Source organism: Zophobas morio, unplaced genomic scaffold, assembly GCF_036711695.1.
Source record: "Zophobas morio isolate AGI-343-1 ecotype UQ-CSIRO unplaced genomic scaffold, CSIRO_AGI_Zmor_V1 ptg000276l, whole genome shotgun sequence".
Lineage (NCBI taxonomy): Eukaryota > Metazoa > Arthropoda > Insecta > Coleoptera > Tenebrionidae > Zophobas > Zophobas morio.
Window position 1 is genome coordinate 100985 of NW_026972380.1, and position 18095 is coordinate 119079.

At 22.5% G+C, this 18095-nt stretch overlaps 2 protein-coding genes across 2 annotated transcripts; both read right to left on the reverse strand.

Moving 5' to 3' along the window:
* Positions 1-5637: 5637 nt before the first annotated feature.
* LOC135119595 (ankyrin repeat, bromo and BTB domain-containing protein DDB_G0293800-like) lies at positions 5638-7039 on the reverse strand. The gene is made up of 2 exons (XM_064043999.1): positions 6987-7039; positions 5638-6631 (listed from the first exon to the last, which is right to left on the reverse strand). Exon 2 carries the CDS (start codon positions 6595-6597, stop codon positions 5638-5640), a length of 960 nt encoding a protein of 319 aa, XP_063900069.1. The 5' UTR covers positions 6598-6631; positions 6987-7039.
* Positions 7040-10084: 3045 nt separating this feature from the next.
* LOC135119597 (glutaredoxin 2-like) lies at positions 10085-16120 on the reverse strand. Its single transcript, XM_064044000.1, has 8 exons — positions 16039-16120; positions 15848-15947; positions 15709-15790; positions 15512-15598; positions 12845-12920; positions 12694-12776; positions 11270-11316; positions 10085-10206 (listed from the first exon to the last, which is right to left on the reverse strand). The coding sequence occupies exons 1-8, from the start codon at positions 16114-16116 to the stop codon at positions 10085-10087; spliced, it is 675 nt and encodes a 224-aa protein (XP_063900070.1). The 5' UTR covers positions 16117-16120.
* Between the last annotated feature and the right edge of the window lie 1975 nt (positions 16121-18095).

Below are 18095 nucleotides of genomic sequence, written 5' to 3' on the forward strand. Positions count from 1 at the left end.
TATATGACTTTGCACAAAAAAAAAGAATAATTTTTTAATATTGCATTATTTTAATATTTTTATTTCCTATTATTATACTTATATAACTTTATAACAATTAAATTTATAAAATTCATAATGAAAGTTATATAAAATTTTATTATTTGATATTTTTTTATTATATATTTTATTTATATTAACTTCGTTTGAAAAAAATAAAAATAAGAAGTTTTAATATTTATAATAAAAGTTTTATATTTATTAAATATTATTCTTCCCTATTATTATATATATATAACTTCTAAAAAAAAATTAATAAAATTTCTCCAAAATAATTTTTATAATAGTTTATAATATAACAATTTTATTTACTATTTTATATGAAAAAATAAACTTTTAAGTGTTAAATAATATTTATTTAAAAATTTTTAATTAGTATTAAATATTATAACTTTTCACAAATTTTTTTTTAAAAAAAGTTTTTAAATATTTAAATGCTCTGAAATTTTATTTTATATTTTATCCTTTAAAGTTTTTGTTTTAAACAAATTTATGAAATCTTTTGATTATTTAATAATTTCTTTATTGTATTTATATAACTTTTTATAAAAAAATAAATAGAATTTTTTAAGTAGTTAATGGAAGTTATAAAAAAAATTATATTAATAAATAATTAATTTATTTTATTTTATACTTTAAATACTACTTTTATAATAAAGACACATAAAATTATTTTTTATTTTTGAATAAAAGTTTATCAGTTTTAAGTCTTTTTACTTTTCACTTCAATTTTTTTATTCAAGTTTCTTTATTCATTATTATTATATTTATAGTGGTTAATAATTTTTTTTTCTGATTATTAAATCACGTATATATTGGTAGTGGATTTTTTCTATAAGTTAATATATATTATTATTTTGTTAATATTATAAAAGTTTTTTTGCTCTAATATTTTTATTTATATAATTTTTTTAGTTTTTAAGTTTTTTTAATTTTTATTTATTATTTATTTCAATTATTATATTTTTTTACTTTTCACTAGAATAAAAAATAATTTAATATTAAAAGTTTTTAATAAAAGTTTAATATATTTTATTGTTAATTTATTTATATTTTATGCTTTAAATTTTTTGTTTTAAAAAGTATTTTAAAATTTTATTATTTTTATTATTATTATTATTATATTTATAAAACTTTCTACCAAAAAATAATAATTAAGTTTTCAATAAAAGTTAAAAAAAAATTTCACTTAGTAAATTTTTTTGTGACTTTTAAACTTTAAATACTTTTATTATAGAAGAAAATTAATTTAATTATTTTTAATTAATAAAGAAAAAGTTTTTCATATATTTATTATTAAATAATTTTTTTATTACTTTTTTTATAATTTTTACTAAAAGAAGATTTGAATTTTTAAAGTAATGCATAAAAATATTATAATATATTTTACTTATAAATGACATTCATTGCTATAATAATATTTAAGTTTTTTTAATAAATAAAATTTTATAGTTTTATGAAAAATTGTTAATATTTTATTTATTTAATAACTTTTTAATATTAATATTTTACAATAATAAATTTGCTATTTTTAATTTTCTTCAGAAGTTTATTATAATTTATTAAATTAATATTTTTTTCAAGTTATTATACTCTAATTTTTTACATTATAATTTATACAAATTTTGGCTAAATTAAGAAAATAATTAATGAAAGTGTATACTATATATTATTATGAAAAGTCAATAGTTTGTATATCACAATACTTCAGTAATAGAATATTCATATCCTTAAGATCAATTATTAAAATTTAATATTCATAGTAAAAACCAGAAAAGTTTTTATTATAACTGTTTATTACTTTTATATATAGAAATTAGAATCAAAATTGTTATTAAAAAAATTTAAAATTTTTGTATTTATAAAAAACTTAAGTAAAAGTAAAAAAAATGATAAGTTAAACTAAAAGATTAATTTGAACCTTTTTTTAGTAAAACTAATAAAAGGTTTGTTACTTTTTCTTTAAATATTACAATTAGACTTTCACTTTTTAAAAAGAAACATTTTATATTAAATTTTTTTTAAAAAATTAAGTTCTAATTAAAAAGAATTTTACATATAAACATGAAATTTATAAAAAAAAAAAAAAAAAAAAAAAAAAAGGTGGAAACTCACTTTCATAAAATTTTAATAAAACTTTGTTTTTAACAGAAAATAATAAAACTCTGCATTTATTTAAAATATTAAAAGTAATTTTTATAAGCACACGCTCCCGCATACTATGCATAAAAATTTTTAAGTTCTTACATATTTCACTACTACATTTTATCGAAAATTTAGAATATTTTATTGTTTAGCAAATTACTGTTAGTAGCCTTTTAATAGTCTTATAAACAAAAGCACACCAGTACTGTGTTATGATTTCTTATAAAAAAAGGCAGAAAATTTTAAGAATTAATAAAGTTTCAGAGTTCTAGCATTTTAAAATTTTTTCTACGTTGTAGAGGATTGAAAATAGTATATATAAGAAAGAAAAAAAATTTTAATATTCAATATTTCAATGCTCATAATTTGAAAACTAAATATATACTCTTCTGGTTTAAACATACTAGAATTTATTTTAAAGCCCTTAAATAAATAATAAAGTTGAGGAATCTATTTCATTTTCAATATTTAAAAAGCTTCATATTAAATTTAATAAGGAGCGAGTGGTTTTCCATAAGACACGCATCTGATAACAACTTTAAGAAATTTTATTGAACGTTAATTTTTAAAAAGCTACAAGCCTAAATTGTAAAAGAAATCCCCAAACGGGTGTTGTCTATAGCAACTTTGAATAATAACGATAAAAAAAATCCAATATACTTTAGATTTAAAAAACTTTAAGTTTAAAATTTAAGTGAAGTACTCGATCAATTTTCCATAATGCTAAAATTTGCAGGAAGAAAGTAATAGGCATAAAAAATAAAAAGGGTAATAATAAACAGGATAGAAAAAAAATGTACCTGTTCTATTTTGTGTTTAATTTTTCTTCTGCATTTAACTTTTAGTTAAAATATAATTTTTGTTCCTGACTTTTCACTTGCTCACATGAATATACTCAATAGAATGCAAACTGCCACTAGTTTTTTGTACATCCAAGCAAAATATTTAGTAGACCTTGACAGAACGTACGCATGCTTAAAGAACGCAGTTCATTGCGCAGGGGCACATTGCTTTTTGTACACGGCGGCGGAGAGGGTGCGTAGGCCGCTTCGAATACTAAACGTTTTTCAATGTTGACGCTCAAGTATCAGCTTTACTAACCGCAGGTAGCGAATGCATTTTTTTATTAAATAAGAATTGCTATTCTTTCTTCAACATTATTAAGTATAGTACACCACCAACAGCGATAAACAAGTGTTTTCAAGTAGCGTAGATAGCGTGACTGTAAAGGACTTTTTAAAAACGTGGGGGTTGCTGCGCCATCCGCGTAAAGTGGGACCCGAGTGGGAGAATAGGCAGAGTTTGGACTGTCCAATATGTACAGTGCGGAGGCAGACAACAGAGTTTTGCGGATACCAGATATATGAGTTAGCGGAAGACGACAACGCAGAGCTAACTTTCGAGTTTGTTAGATAAAATAATTGAAGTACCTAATGCGCCTAGTTTGCGTAGGAGTTTTTGCGTAATACGAGGTCAAAGGCTTAGCGTTTGTTCATATAAATGGCTTTTGTCAAGATATGAATAAATATTTAACTTCATAGTAGGTTTAATTATAATTTTATTAAACTTTTTTAGTATCTATTATTATATAATTACATATCTTTTCTAAATTCATAAAAACTGTTTATAATATAAAATTTAATTCATTCTTTTCACAATGTTGTACTTTATAAATTTCACACTTTTATAATATAAACTTTTGTGGGAATTACTGTTTTAGATAATATTTCATAAATTTTTTTAAAACTTTACAAGAAATTAATAATTTATAAATTTCATTATTTATTACTATGATATGATAACATTGTAATATATAAATCCGAAATTCCGAAGCTGAGCATATGTGGATCCCATAAGCACGGGGAACTAAAATGGAAGATGAAATAGAGGAGTTTTTTGTGGGATTTCGATATAAAAAAGGTTTACCAAAACTAAAAATATTATATTAAGGGCTCCTTCCCTTCTAGTATGAGGTTTTCATAATCGGAAAGGTCTGGCTGGCTATGTTGCTGACCGGTGTCTTAGGTTGGCTCTCCCGGTGGTAGTTTTTAGCGGTTTTTCACCACACTAGACCAAATATGGGAGCCCGGGCCGAATATTTCTCCTTTTTTAGTTTTTGGGATAGGCAAAAAGCCTGCACGTGCCCTAACCCCTGCAAAAGAGGGAATTTAGATTAAGCAGTTTAAGGTCTCCACGAAGACCGGCTGTAGTATGCCAGTGCTTAAAAAAAATGTATATATATATTAGTTTTACTTTTTTTAAAAGGGTGAAGGTTTGCACTTTCTCATTCAAGTATGCTCACGCATATTAGCTGATATTTTTTCAGGGCGAAAGCTTCGCTTTTTAGGTGTCTATACAGGGCGACCCCTGCTTGGAGAGTTTCTCCAGGTTTAAAATGGTGTTGCTGACTTAGAGAAGCTAATTATAATGCGGAAGATCAGATGGACTATAAGCAGCCGACAAGGTTTTCCTTTGAAATAAAGTTTCGTGATTGGTGAACTTGGTAAGTACATACTAATCAAATTAACATTCTTGAGAGCTTTCGGTTTGTAAACTTTTCAAATTCGGAGGTATAGGTTTAGGATAGTATTTTTTTCTTTGGTTTTATTAATTTTAAGTTACATTTAGTTCTTTATAGCAGATATTATTGTATCTTTTCGCTGATACCTTATTTTCTAGGCTCACCTTTTTGTTATTCAAATGTTTTCGAGGTTATACTGTTATAAGAAATTGTATTCGTCAGTAATTAAAAGATTTTTAGCGTGGTTAACTGCTATTATAGTATTGGAAAAATTTTATTGTCTTAGTCATATGTAATTAGTTTTTTATGTTTGCGGTATTAACGGCTTACAAAAGGTTGACATGGAGGTAATTTTTATGTTTTTAGTATAATTTTTTAATAACTGGAACAAATCTAGTCTTTCTGTCATACAACAGAGTACTTTCCCTTGATAAATTGCCCCGTTTTCTTTATTCACAAAGCCGATCTGCATATTGTCTTGGCCCCATACGAGTAGATATGAATATTAGAAGTCTTCTTTTTCTAGAAGGAAGACGGGTAATAGCCTTAACAAGTCTTGACTTTTTACTTTAGAAGAGCCACATTTTGTGCTATACTGCTATATACTTGTTATGACAAACAAAGTCGCCAAACTTAAAAGAAAAATAGTAGCATAGATAATATATGTGCTGAACACGCGCAGTCTTTAGATTATATAAATTACAATCGCTAAAAAATAGCGATTGTAAGTACCTTGAGTTGATTTGCAATAAGCTAATTTCTAAAATAATTAGTCGAGAAGAACAAAGTTATTGCTTTATTAGTAACCAAAAAGAAAAATTTAACTTAAAAATAGTTCTTCGTGGTTGGAATATTTAGTTTTTGTTTAAATTAAAAATGTTTAAGTTTATTTTGTTTGTTTGTTTATTTACATTTTTAAATATTTAGAAGCACTAATTTTGTTTTTCCAATGTTAAAGCAACAAACGGATCTAGAAACTCTTGATCTTTTCTTTTATATTTCATAAACTTTAAACCACAAGCATTGCATAAACTAACCATCCCATCAGGGCCCCGCCTCCATTGTGGAGTCTTAATGCTTTTACATTCTAAGCAAACACGTTTTTTATTATTGGCATTCGACTTCTGTTCTTGCTCTTCCACACAAACTTTCGGTTCTCCAAAACTTTTTCTGTGAAATTTTAATTGCGGTGGGTGAAAATTTAGCCGATTCGTTTGACTAGAACTTTGCTTTGGGTTATTTTCTTTGTTGCTTTTGGAAATTTTTAGGTCTTCCTGCGGTGGTTTTTGCCTTTGAAGCTCTTCTTTAGCCAGAAATTGTGCCACTTCTAATCTTTTACGAAGTAATGCGAGCTCCTTTGCAGTTTGGTTTCCTCGCGTTCGTACTGTTACGTCAGCTCCAGCTTTGCAGAGAATAAAAACTGCTTCCATATTGTTTAAGACACTCGACCAATGTAACGGCGTCCAACCTCGTTCATCTTGGCAGTTGACGTCTGTCATATTCTTCTGCAATAGCAAAGCTAAAGCTTTAGTGTTACAAAGTTTAGCTGCTAATATTAAGGGCAAAATTCTAAAATCTTTCAAGTTAGCTAGAGTAACTCTGGCTAGGATCAAAGCTAACGTTTTACAATCGTTAGCTATGATGGCATTGGAGATGGCCTGGCATTGTTTTCTAGCGGGGAGTTCATCCAACATAAGTTGTAATTCTGGGACGATATTTTGGTTTTTATTTTCGCAAAAATTCTCATAATTCAAAGAAGTATTTAAATCAGGTGATAATTTCACGTCTAAAGTGTTAACGGCCTTATTAAAAGTATTTAAAAACTGCGGAGGACAAGCTGAAATGCCGTATACAAGCTGGGGCTGGCCTTCAAAAGAAGAAAACACGCTCATTTATAAATTAATACTTCTTCTTGAGTAGGGCTACCTATTTAGTAGGAGTATAATTTTCGTGATATTTTAATAAAAGTTTAATAGAAAGAAAAATTATTTTTAAAATAATAAAAATTAAAAAAACAAAACTTTCTTTTTTAAATTGTCATAATTAAGTAACTATAACTAAAGCCAAAATTATGTTTACAATTTTTTTTTAAATATACAAACTTATTCATTTTATAAGAACACCTTTTATCGTAAAAAAATTTTTGTAGTATCTCCTTAAAAAAACCTTATTCCTTACTCATAAACTTAAGCAAAGAAAATTAAGACATATTAAAAATGGATCACAGAAAAATAAAGTTTTACTTATTACAAAGAAAACTTTAATATGGTGACCGACTTACCAAACCTTTTTTTAAAATCCTTATCGCTCTTATCTTAAAAGTTACTTTCCTACTGGAACGCAGAAGGGCACGAGCTTCGAAGGTAGTTATGAACTTCTGGGGTGGTTGCCGTTATAATAGTTTAAAAGGAAACGTTGACTTTTTATTCTTAAGTTGTGAAAAAAAAAGTTGTCTTGCGTTTTGGGTTATGTAAAGCTGCATTCTTATAAACTTAAACGGCTAAAGAATATTATTAATATATTATATATATAAAAGGTTAATTTATAATAAAAATGTCGTACTATAAAAATACCTTGGAACCACTATGCTACACTTCCTAAACCTTTTTTTTTATTCAAGACAAAAATGGTCTTGTTTTGCGTGTTACTTAGTGATTAATGACAAAATGTGAGGATGCATTCAAAAACTTTAACTGCTCTTAACTATAATATTAATACTTATCAATAAATAAATTGTAAAGATATTGCCGTTTTATATATAATACATCGGAGCAACTAAGATACTTTTTGGTAAAACTCTAGTGGAATTTAAGATTAAGTATTCTGCGCTTGAGCTTTCTTTTTTTATGAAAAAAAATATTGAATTATTTTTGTTTTGTGGTTAGGAAGAAGTAAGGTTGCATCCTATAAACTTTAATTGCATAAAAATAAGAAATTAATAATGCATATAAAAACTTCTATTTCCAAATATGTTCTATATAAATATATTGGATAGTATGAATATTCTTTTAGCAGTTAAATTCTAGTGGAAAGTCAAGATTAACCAATTTGTGCTCAAAGTTATCAAGAATTTCAAATTTTTTAGTACTAAAAAAATTGCCTGCCGCCCCAACTTGATAAAAAAAAATTAATTTAAAAAATTTAACTTCCAATTTTGACTTATAACACACTTTCCGGCGATAAATAAAGTTCTTATTAGATTTAAACGTTCTTATACGAATAGATAATTTTCAACTAATCTTTTTTAACAGGTTAATTATAAATTTTTAGGTGTGGCAATGTAAAGGTTTTATTTATATGTTTTTTTAAACATTAAAAAAATTGAAAAAAGAATTAATATAAGTAAAAAATTAAAATGTTAAGCTTGTGTACCGGCAAGAATTTTTTTATAAAGAGCCAGAATTATAAATATGCTGGCAAGTATTTGTTAATAAGTGTTTTTATTAAAGTTTTGGCTTATACAAGGATTCAAAGGTATTTACTATAAATCTAATCCACTTTTCCTAACTTTCATAGCAGTAATATGAGATTTTATGAAAAAAGATATAATAAATATATTATATCTGTTACACTTACATTTATATATTTTTTAAATTTGTTACTTACTTTCGTATATCTTCTAATTATGTAATGTTAAATTTTTTATTGTGTAGCAGTTAGCGCTCTCGACTTTGCTAGGAAAGTTTTAAGTTTTATTTGTATATTTTTAATTATACACTTTTTTTAAAAGGTCTCAAACTATGATTAGTTTAATATCGGTGTAACGAAATTTAACGTAGAAATAATATAACAAAAACTTTAATAACTACATAAATTATTATATTACGCAAAATTTCGTGCGCTGAAAAACAATTTTCCTTTTAAAATTAAATTATAAAATTTAATGCATACATAATATTGTTAACAATAAATTTTTTATCTATGAATTTAGTTTTAAAATATATACCGAAAATTTCATAATCATATAATCTTTTTATATATATTTTGTATAATAATACAAAATACATAAATAATAATTATTAACTGTTCTTAGAAAAAAGAAAATATAATTAATCTATTAATTTTCGCAGATTAATAAAAACTTTAACAGATAATAAAAGTTAAAAAAATGAAACTACTAGATTCAAATTAAGTCTATAACAATAATTAAGCTACACTATAACTTAAAAGAAAAAAAAGCCTTTTTCAAAGTATTAAAAAATTAAATTAAAACGATAAATTATTTTTAATAACTTTCTTGAAAGTTTTTTACATTAATTTAGCTACAATATCTATAAGCTTAACTAAATAAGAAAAATGCCAATTTCAAAATTATTATGATTTAAGTAAGTTATTTAATAAATAAGTGTAAACTTTGCATGTTAATTTTTTTTTTTTTTAAATAAAAAATAATAATAAATCTGTTATAGAAATTCAGCAAAAAATATTAATAAGCTAAAAAATAAGGAAAATGCCAATTACAAAAGTATTAAAATTAAAGTAAGAATAAGTTAAGTAAAACCTACTTTTCTTTATAGTCTTTAATGAATAATAACAATAAATAAAAATATATATATTATAAGCTCTAAAAATTAAAAAATTAGAAATGGACAATTTTAGTGTTTAAAACAAAATAATTTAAGCATAACTTATTCTTAAAATATTTTTTGATGATAATATTAATACCAGTCTTTTAAGTGATGATAAAAAAATAAACTATAAATTTGATAATTATAAATAAGGTAAATTATAACTAAAATTTTCACTTTTTTAATTTTTTTAAGTAAATCTTAATAAAGTTTTTCCCAAATTACTAATTAAATTGCCATTTTCAATAGTTTTTATAGTAAAATAAAAAAACAGTTATTTTTATATATAATAATAAAGTTTTTTCAAATAAATAATAACGCCATTTTTCGAAGTTAATATAATTAAATACCATAATTTAATACTTTTTTAAATTATTTTTTAGGATAACAAAAATAATACAGTTTTTAATATCGCTGTATTAATAATAAATAACAAGAAAGGTTTTCCTAAGTAAATAATAATACGATTTTCTAAAGTTATCACAATAATATATTCATTTTGTCTAATTTTTTTAAAATAAATAATAATATAGTTATTCTTCTATAAAATGATAATGCGATTTTCTAATTATAACGATAAAGTAAATCATAAATATAATAATTATTATTTTCTTTTGTTAAATATTTTTTTATCAATAATATTAATAGTAAAGTTTCTTCCAAATATATAATAATATATATAATAATAATGCCTTTTTAAAAATATTGTAATTAAGTAAATCATTATATTAAAAATAAAAACTTTTTTTGTTAAGTTGTTCCCTGATAAGTTATTATTAATAATCATAATAAAATATAAGCGATGTTTATTCTAGCAAGCATAGTTGGTATATAATTGGACGTCAGCCTCACGACACGCGTTTGTCACGTATTCCTTAAGTTTATTAGGAAACTCCACGCCCTTCACAACGGTAATATTGCGAAGCCAAGGCACTAATAAAAATTTAAATTATTACTAAAAAAATTTCATTAAAATAAAAAAATAAAGTTTTGTAAAAGAAATTTATATATATAAATATAGTGAATGTTGTTAAATTTGTGGTGTATTAAATAAAAAGATAAGTATATACATAAATAAATGAATGAAAATGAATTAAAATATAAATAAAAATGCTGTAAAAAATATTTAAACCAATAACACATAGCGGAATTTAGGCACGTCTCGTGATTTATAATAGTCAATGACGGCTATTATAAAACCAGTCATGCATTTTAATGAATTATAAGACCCATTTTCGTTGTAGCGTAAGTAAAAGCAATTCTATACACCTATTTCTGCTCCCTACATCCATGTCATTGGCATACGCGCTATATATTACACTCCTTGTACTAAAAAAGAATTAAAATTATGAAGATTGGTAATAAAAAAAATTTACAAAATATAAATAAAATGGTGAAATAAAATTTTTAATGAATAAAATTATATTGAAGATAAAAAGATTAAAAAAATATTATATATATAAATGTATACAATAAAACGCTTTAATTTTATTTATTGGTAAAATTTGTAGCCAACTATAAAACTGTAAAACTATAAATAACGCGTCCACAAGCCGAATTGGTTAATATTTGTTATTGCTAGCTCTGATTGGCTACCAACCAATTTTTATTAGGGTAATAGTAATATAGAAAATTTAGTGGTGCCAATATTTAAGTTTTATAAAAAAATAAATTAATAAAGAACAAAAGTTTATAAATATAATACTTATAAAAAATAATCGGAACTACACAAAAAATAAGCAATAAAAATTAATAAAAAATAACTAAATTCCGCTTGTATAATAAAAAATTTTATGACTAAAAATTAACTAAAATATAGAAAAAAGTTTATTTTTGTTTAATAAATAAATATAAAATCGAGTATAATATATAAAAGTTATTAATATTTATAATAAGTAAAATAAATATAAAAATATATATAAACAATTAATTTAAAAAGTATTTATAATATAAATATTATATGCAAAGAGAAATTTTAAGTAGAAAAGAGACTTACAATATATAATATCATCCATCGAATAGGAAGAACCCGTTATAGCTTTTCTATAATAATAATAAATATATAACAAATATAAACGGATTTTGTATATATATAAAAAGTAATAATAAAGCTAAAAGGGAACAAAAATATTATAATTATAATTATGATTAAATATTTTTAGATAATATGATGTACAAACTTTTATTAATTCAATAAAAAGAAAAAATATATATATAAATTATAAAGATAAAAATAATAATATAAAAATTTTAATTGTGTATAAATAAGTTGTAAATATAAAGACTAAAAGTAAATAACAAAATATAAAAAAATTAAAAATTATATAATAATTGTAAATAATTAATAACAATAATATTAAATTTCATTTTTATGATTAATTATATACATAATACATACAAAACTTTTGTTTGTTCTATAATAATATTTACAGAAATAGAAAGTAAAAGCGTATTATGATAAATATATTGGACATGTAATAATAATAAGTAAAAAAATATATATAATAATAAAAAATAAACTTATAAATATAAATAGTAATATAAAACTAAAAAAGTAATATATAAAAAAATAAAAATAATTATAAAATATAATATATAGCAATAATAAGTAAACTTCTAAGGGTAAATAGTAAATATAAAAATAAAAGTAAATATATAAATAACTAGAAGTATAATAAAATATAAACATATATATATTAATAGTAAATATAAAAACTAAGAGTTATTATAATAAAATAATAACAATAAATTATGTAGAAGTAGTAAATATAAATATAAAAGTAAATAAAAGATAATATTAATAAAAAAAGTAAACATAAAACTAAACGAAAAAAAAATAATAAAACTTTTCATTTGTATAATAATATAATAAGTATAAATAATAAAACTTATATTTTAATATATTATTAATAATAAAATAGTAAATAAACTTACGTATGAACAATTAATAAAAAAGTAAACAAAAGCCAAACAAAAATATTTCTTATAAATGAATAGCAAAACATACAAACTTTTTTTCTGTACTAATATATATATATAGAAGAGTAAAGAATAAACAAAATATTATATAAATTTTTATTAATAAAAACTAATAAATATTACTGCAAAAGAAAAACAATGAGCATATAAAAACAGTAAAAAATAAAAAATTTATAATAAATAATAAACTTTATTTGTTTTTATATTAAAATAAATATAATAAAAGTATATATATATATATAAACTTCTGTACTGCAATAATATAGCAAAAAGTAAGAAAATAAAAACTTTATTATAATTAAAAAAAGTTATCAAAGTTATTATTCTCTTTTTGCTTACAAAAAAATTTATTATTTTTATATTTTCTTGTAAATATATATATTAATATTTTTTATTATATTACGTTTTAATAAAAAAAAGTATAATAATAAAAAAACTTACGAAGATTGTAACAAATTCTTATCAAACTCGAAAAGTAGAGAGTTCATTTCTTTTATATATTTTGGTGAGTCGTCGTAAAGTTTCTATTTGTTTTATAGAAAAAAAATATATAATAAACTTTTTAACATCAGTTTTATTATTATTAAAAAACTTTTAAATCAACGTTTCGACTTTCATATTTGGAATGATGATATTCTACATCTTCTTTAGTAGAAAAATCCTTTAGACTTTATTTAAAAAAAGTTATAAATATATATATATTAGTAAAAAAAAAAAACAACTATAATATATTTATATAAATAATAAATGAAAGCAAAATATTTATTAGTATTAAAAAATTAAATAAAAATGCATATAAATATAGAAAAGACTAAATTAATATATAATTATAATAAAAATAATTATAAATAAAGTTATAATAATAAAGAAAACAATATTATTCGTAATAAATAAATAATAAAAAATAATAATTTTATATAAAATATGTAAATCCCAAAATGATATATAATAAAACTAAAAATTTATTAAAAAAATGTTTTGAGCTAGAAAAATAAATCAATAAAATAAATCTTTAATATTTTATTATAAAAAGTTTTATAGTTTTCCTTGTAAAGTTTTTTTTTTACTTGGAACAGTTTTTTTTGTTATATGTAATTAGGGTTACCGCCTAAGGGCACAACCCTAATTAATGATTTAAGGGATGCCACGAGCACCGTACCTTATTTTTTTGTCGTTGTTGTTGTAATTAGTGCCTGCGAGGAGGTAAACGTTGTGCTACTTAAGCGGCTCAAGAATCAAATAAATTATACATCTCTTTATATTTTTAACCAACTCTATATTATTTTTATGAGTATATCACTCTCAATATTTATATGATGTATTAGTTCTTGAAGTGTTCGAGATGTAAGATCAACAATAATAATAAAGTTATTAAATATAATAAAGTTTTGATAAAAATACAGTAATATTAATTTTTTGCTTTTTTTAGATATTAAACTTTTGCATTAATAATTCGAACAAGTTATAATAATTATTAATTTAAGTTTTAGTATTTTTTCATAATGAAAAGCAATAAATATTCATAAATTACAAATAATAACAATAATTATTTACTAATAAAATATAATAAAAAAAATAATAATTAGTATCATTTATTTATAATATCAAACAGTAAAAAATCGAATAATATTAATGTGTAAAGCGATAAATATAAGTAAAAACTAATATTATTTGAGCAGAAAATAACAAGCTTACAAAAAATATAAAAAGCAAAAGTAAAAAAAAACATTTTAATAGTAGTGACATTATTATTATTATCACTATGAAGACAGCCCTTAATATCAATACTTAAATTTATTATAATAATAATAATAAAGTTTGCGAATTATTTATAAGCCTTTACTATTTTTATAAATATTTCTTATTATAATGGTAATTCTACTAATAATAAATAAAATAGGACATATCAATATTTATAGTTATTATAATGATGATAAGAATATTTAGTTATTCGCATGTTGCTTCCTTTACAGTTTTTAGTTTTTTTTTTTTTATATTATTTGTTTTTATTTTTAAAAAGTTTATTATAATTATAATGGATTTGAAAAATATTCATAGCAATAAAAATATTTATTATGATAATAAAAATAGCATTATTATACTTTTCGATTTTATTACTATTAGTACATTTCATAATTTTAAAGTTATTAAGTTTCCTTCAGAGAAAAAATATTTATTTATCATTAAAAAGTCTATTAAAAAATAATAACTAAAAAACTATATATTTAAAATATTTATTCTAATAATAAATATTTTTATTATTATACTTCATATTATTTAATAGTAAATATTATATATAATATATATTTAAAATTATTTACTTTCGTCAGTAAAAAAATAATTTTAATTTATTTCTATTACAATAATGACTATAAAAAAACTATAAAACATAAAAATAATATAACATACTTTATTATTAGTAATAAAAAATATATACATTAATATTATACTTTTTTAATATAATATATTTTTAGTAAAAGTTATCTTCTGTTCAGTCTAAAAAAATATTTGACTTTTTTATTATATAAAACTATAAAAGAAACTTTTTGCTTCATTATTTATAATAGTATATTATAATTATTATTATTAATATTATTATTACATGTTTTTTGTTTATTTTATTATTATTATTATTACATTATTAGAAACTCTACTTTTACTATAATATTATACTATTATTGTTTACACTTTTCGTTATTATTATAACATCGTTTATTTGTATATTATTATTTTCTTAGTAACCCCTTTTTTTATTATAATAATTACTATTATTCCCTTTTGAAAGCAAACTATTATTGTATACAATTTCTATATAACAATATTAATAAAAAAAAGTTTATTACTATAGAAGTTTATATTAATCACTTTACTTTTATTATATATGATATTTTATTATATTTTAAAATATGTTACAGTTTAACTGTTTTTATATTTATTATAAAAATAACAGTTTCTAATAATTGTTAATCACTTTTTATATAATAGTATTATTATCACGATGTGTTTAATTTCTAAATTACCAAGATTTTATAAAATTACCTTTCTCACGATTACATTTTAATTTTATCAACAACTATCAGTATTTATAAAAACATATTTATAGAAAACTTTTAGTATTCTTATATTATAATATCAAATAGTAAATGTTTAAAAAGTCAGTAATCTTCTAAATCCATTTGCTATAATAAAAATTTCTACTTGATTTTTTTTAATCATAAATCTTTTTAATTATGATAAATTTTAAAAAAAGTTATCATACTGAGTGAGCTTGCAAAGACGAGGGCACGTGAGAGAAGAAGAAACGGGCTGAAACCGCTCAAACCAAGATTTTAAATCTTTTCTTTCGCTAAAAAAAATATAAATTAGCAATTATAAAAATCTTTAGATTAGTTCATTGTAAATTAAAAGCAACAACTATTCCATAAATGTAAAATTTTAGTTAGTAAAATTAAGTACCTCTGCTTAGCAAGGCAAAGTTTATCAGGATAAGCTTTTTGAATCCATTCGACAATATCCAGCGACTCCGCGTGGTAGTTGCCTATAAAAATTAATTTTAATTCAAAATTCTCTATATTTATTAGAAAAATTAAAAAACCATCAGAATCCTCAAGCACCGGAAGTATTTTTTTTCCAGTAAGTTTTTTAGGCCCCTCCATATCCCCGTAGCCATAAAATATTCTTTGATAGCTAATTTCCTATACAAAAATATAATAAAAACCTGCGACTCCGCAACATCTTTCATATATAATTTCAAAGTAAATATATTAAAAGTTTTATAGAGGCCACCATCCAGCCGAGTGCAAGTTCAACTCGAACGCAAAACGGACAGTGATCGTAAAGATGAAGTGCCTTAACCGACGTCATTAATTTTTACTAAATTAAAAAAACACGTAAAAAAAAAACTTTTTATAAAAGTTTAATAAGTATTCTAATAAATCACCACAAAGTTTTAGTAATAATAATTTATTAGAGTAAGTTTTAACCCTTCAAGTAACTTACAAGCTACAAAAACACCGCCTACCTTGAACAGCAGAAAGCAATAGAAGTAGGAGGGCCCCGTTTCTATCTTATATAGATCGGTGCCATATAAAAAAATACCTTTTTAAGAACCATTAACAATGTGGTTAACTTTTGCTTAATGAAATATAAAAACAGCTTAATAAACTTGGATATCAACAATTAGCTGCTGAAAGAGTTTTGCAAAAATGCAATAGTAAGTAACTTGGAAAACATCTTCGTGGCAGTTTTGAAAGTTAAAAAGGTTTTTTGTTTAAATTTGTATGGTATTAAAAATAAACATACTTTTTAGCTGAAATTACCCGCTAAGTAGTGATATATACTAAATCCCTTATAGGTTACTGGTTTCTATGTTTACCACTTGGCCCCTAAGTTCAATGTAATGAGGTCGCAGAAAAAACTAATTTATTTTAGGCCCCAGAAATTTTAATCGTTAAAGAGCTAATAAGAATTCTAAAAAAAATTATTTTGAACGTTGTATAGCACTAAAACAACTTGACTCTTAAATTAAAAATTTTCTCAAAAGGCAATGAAATGTTTTTATATACGAAAAAAGAATATTTTCGACATAAGTTAACTTTTAACTAGCGGGCTACTTTTAGTACGAGTTCCTAAAGTTCGTTTTTAATATACTACTTTGAGTTAAGGCAAAAGTTTAAGCTTCATACCAGAAACTAAACATATATGTAAGGCATTTCTATAGTGCCTTCTACTGTAATATTAATTTTTAAGTATATGAAAGTAATACTCATTTTTTTTTACATTTCTCGTCTATAAAAAATTGATTTATAACTTTATTAATTTAATTTAGGAGTAAAACAACTATAAGTGAAAACAACTATTTTATTTTTTTTAGTACTGACCTACTACGGTCGGTTTTTGTTAGAAACCTTAAGCCGCTTAATCTGAATCCCTCTCCTCTGCAGGGGTTGGGGTACAAGTGCGCACCAGTGTACGCTCTTTAGAGAGTTATAATGAGTATCCGAAGGACTGAAAAAGCGGAAAATATCGGGCCCGTATTCCCGCCATTTGATCTAATGTAGTGGAAAACTGCTAAAAAACCACCACCTGGAGAGGCAGACTTAAGCACAAGACCCGAGGTCACCTGTCAGTCGACCTCCCCGACTATGAGCTCCTTGCCAGAAGGGAGGAGCCCTTGCTAAGGACAACTATTTATTTTCTAATTAAATTTATAGTGCAGTTATATTACGTGGTGTCTATTGAAAGAGGTTTTTTGTTACAAACTTGTGATACATATAAGCATTTGCGTCCTCTTAAAGACTGAATTTTAGGTACACAGCAACCTGGGTTCCTATTTAATTTATTTAATAATTACGTGTTTATCAGCTTTTATAGTTTTATTTTTTACAATATGTAATTAATAATGCTAAGGTTAACCGTTATCTGCGTTATATTATTAATGCTAAAAAAGTTTTAGGCTTATATTAAACATTTTATATGGCAATTAGAATCAGTTTCTTTTCAATACATATTACCTCATTTGTTCTTTTTCATGAACTCATATTTAAAAAAAAATTGTTTGAACGATTTAGACAACCTTTTGAAAATATTAATATACTATCTTCAGTTTGACTTTATAAAACGGCAAGGGACCAACAAGTTCAGTTAGCATGATAGCATCGAATAGAACCCTATTTAAAATATTGAGCAAACATAACTGTACACGCTTGAAACTGTTATGGGCTTAACGAATATTTGTTTAGTTTACTGTGTTTGTGGAATCGTTCTGATTCTATTTTTATTCCGTAAAAGATTTATAGCTATCCGAGCACAAATCTTTCTGTGTAATCTTAATTATACCCATT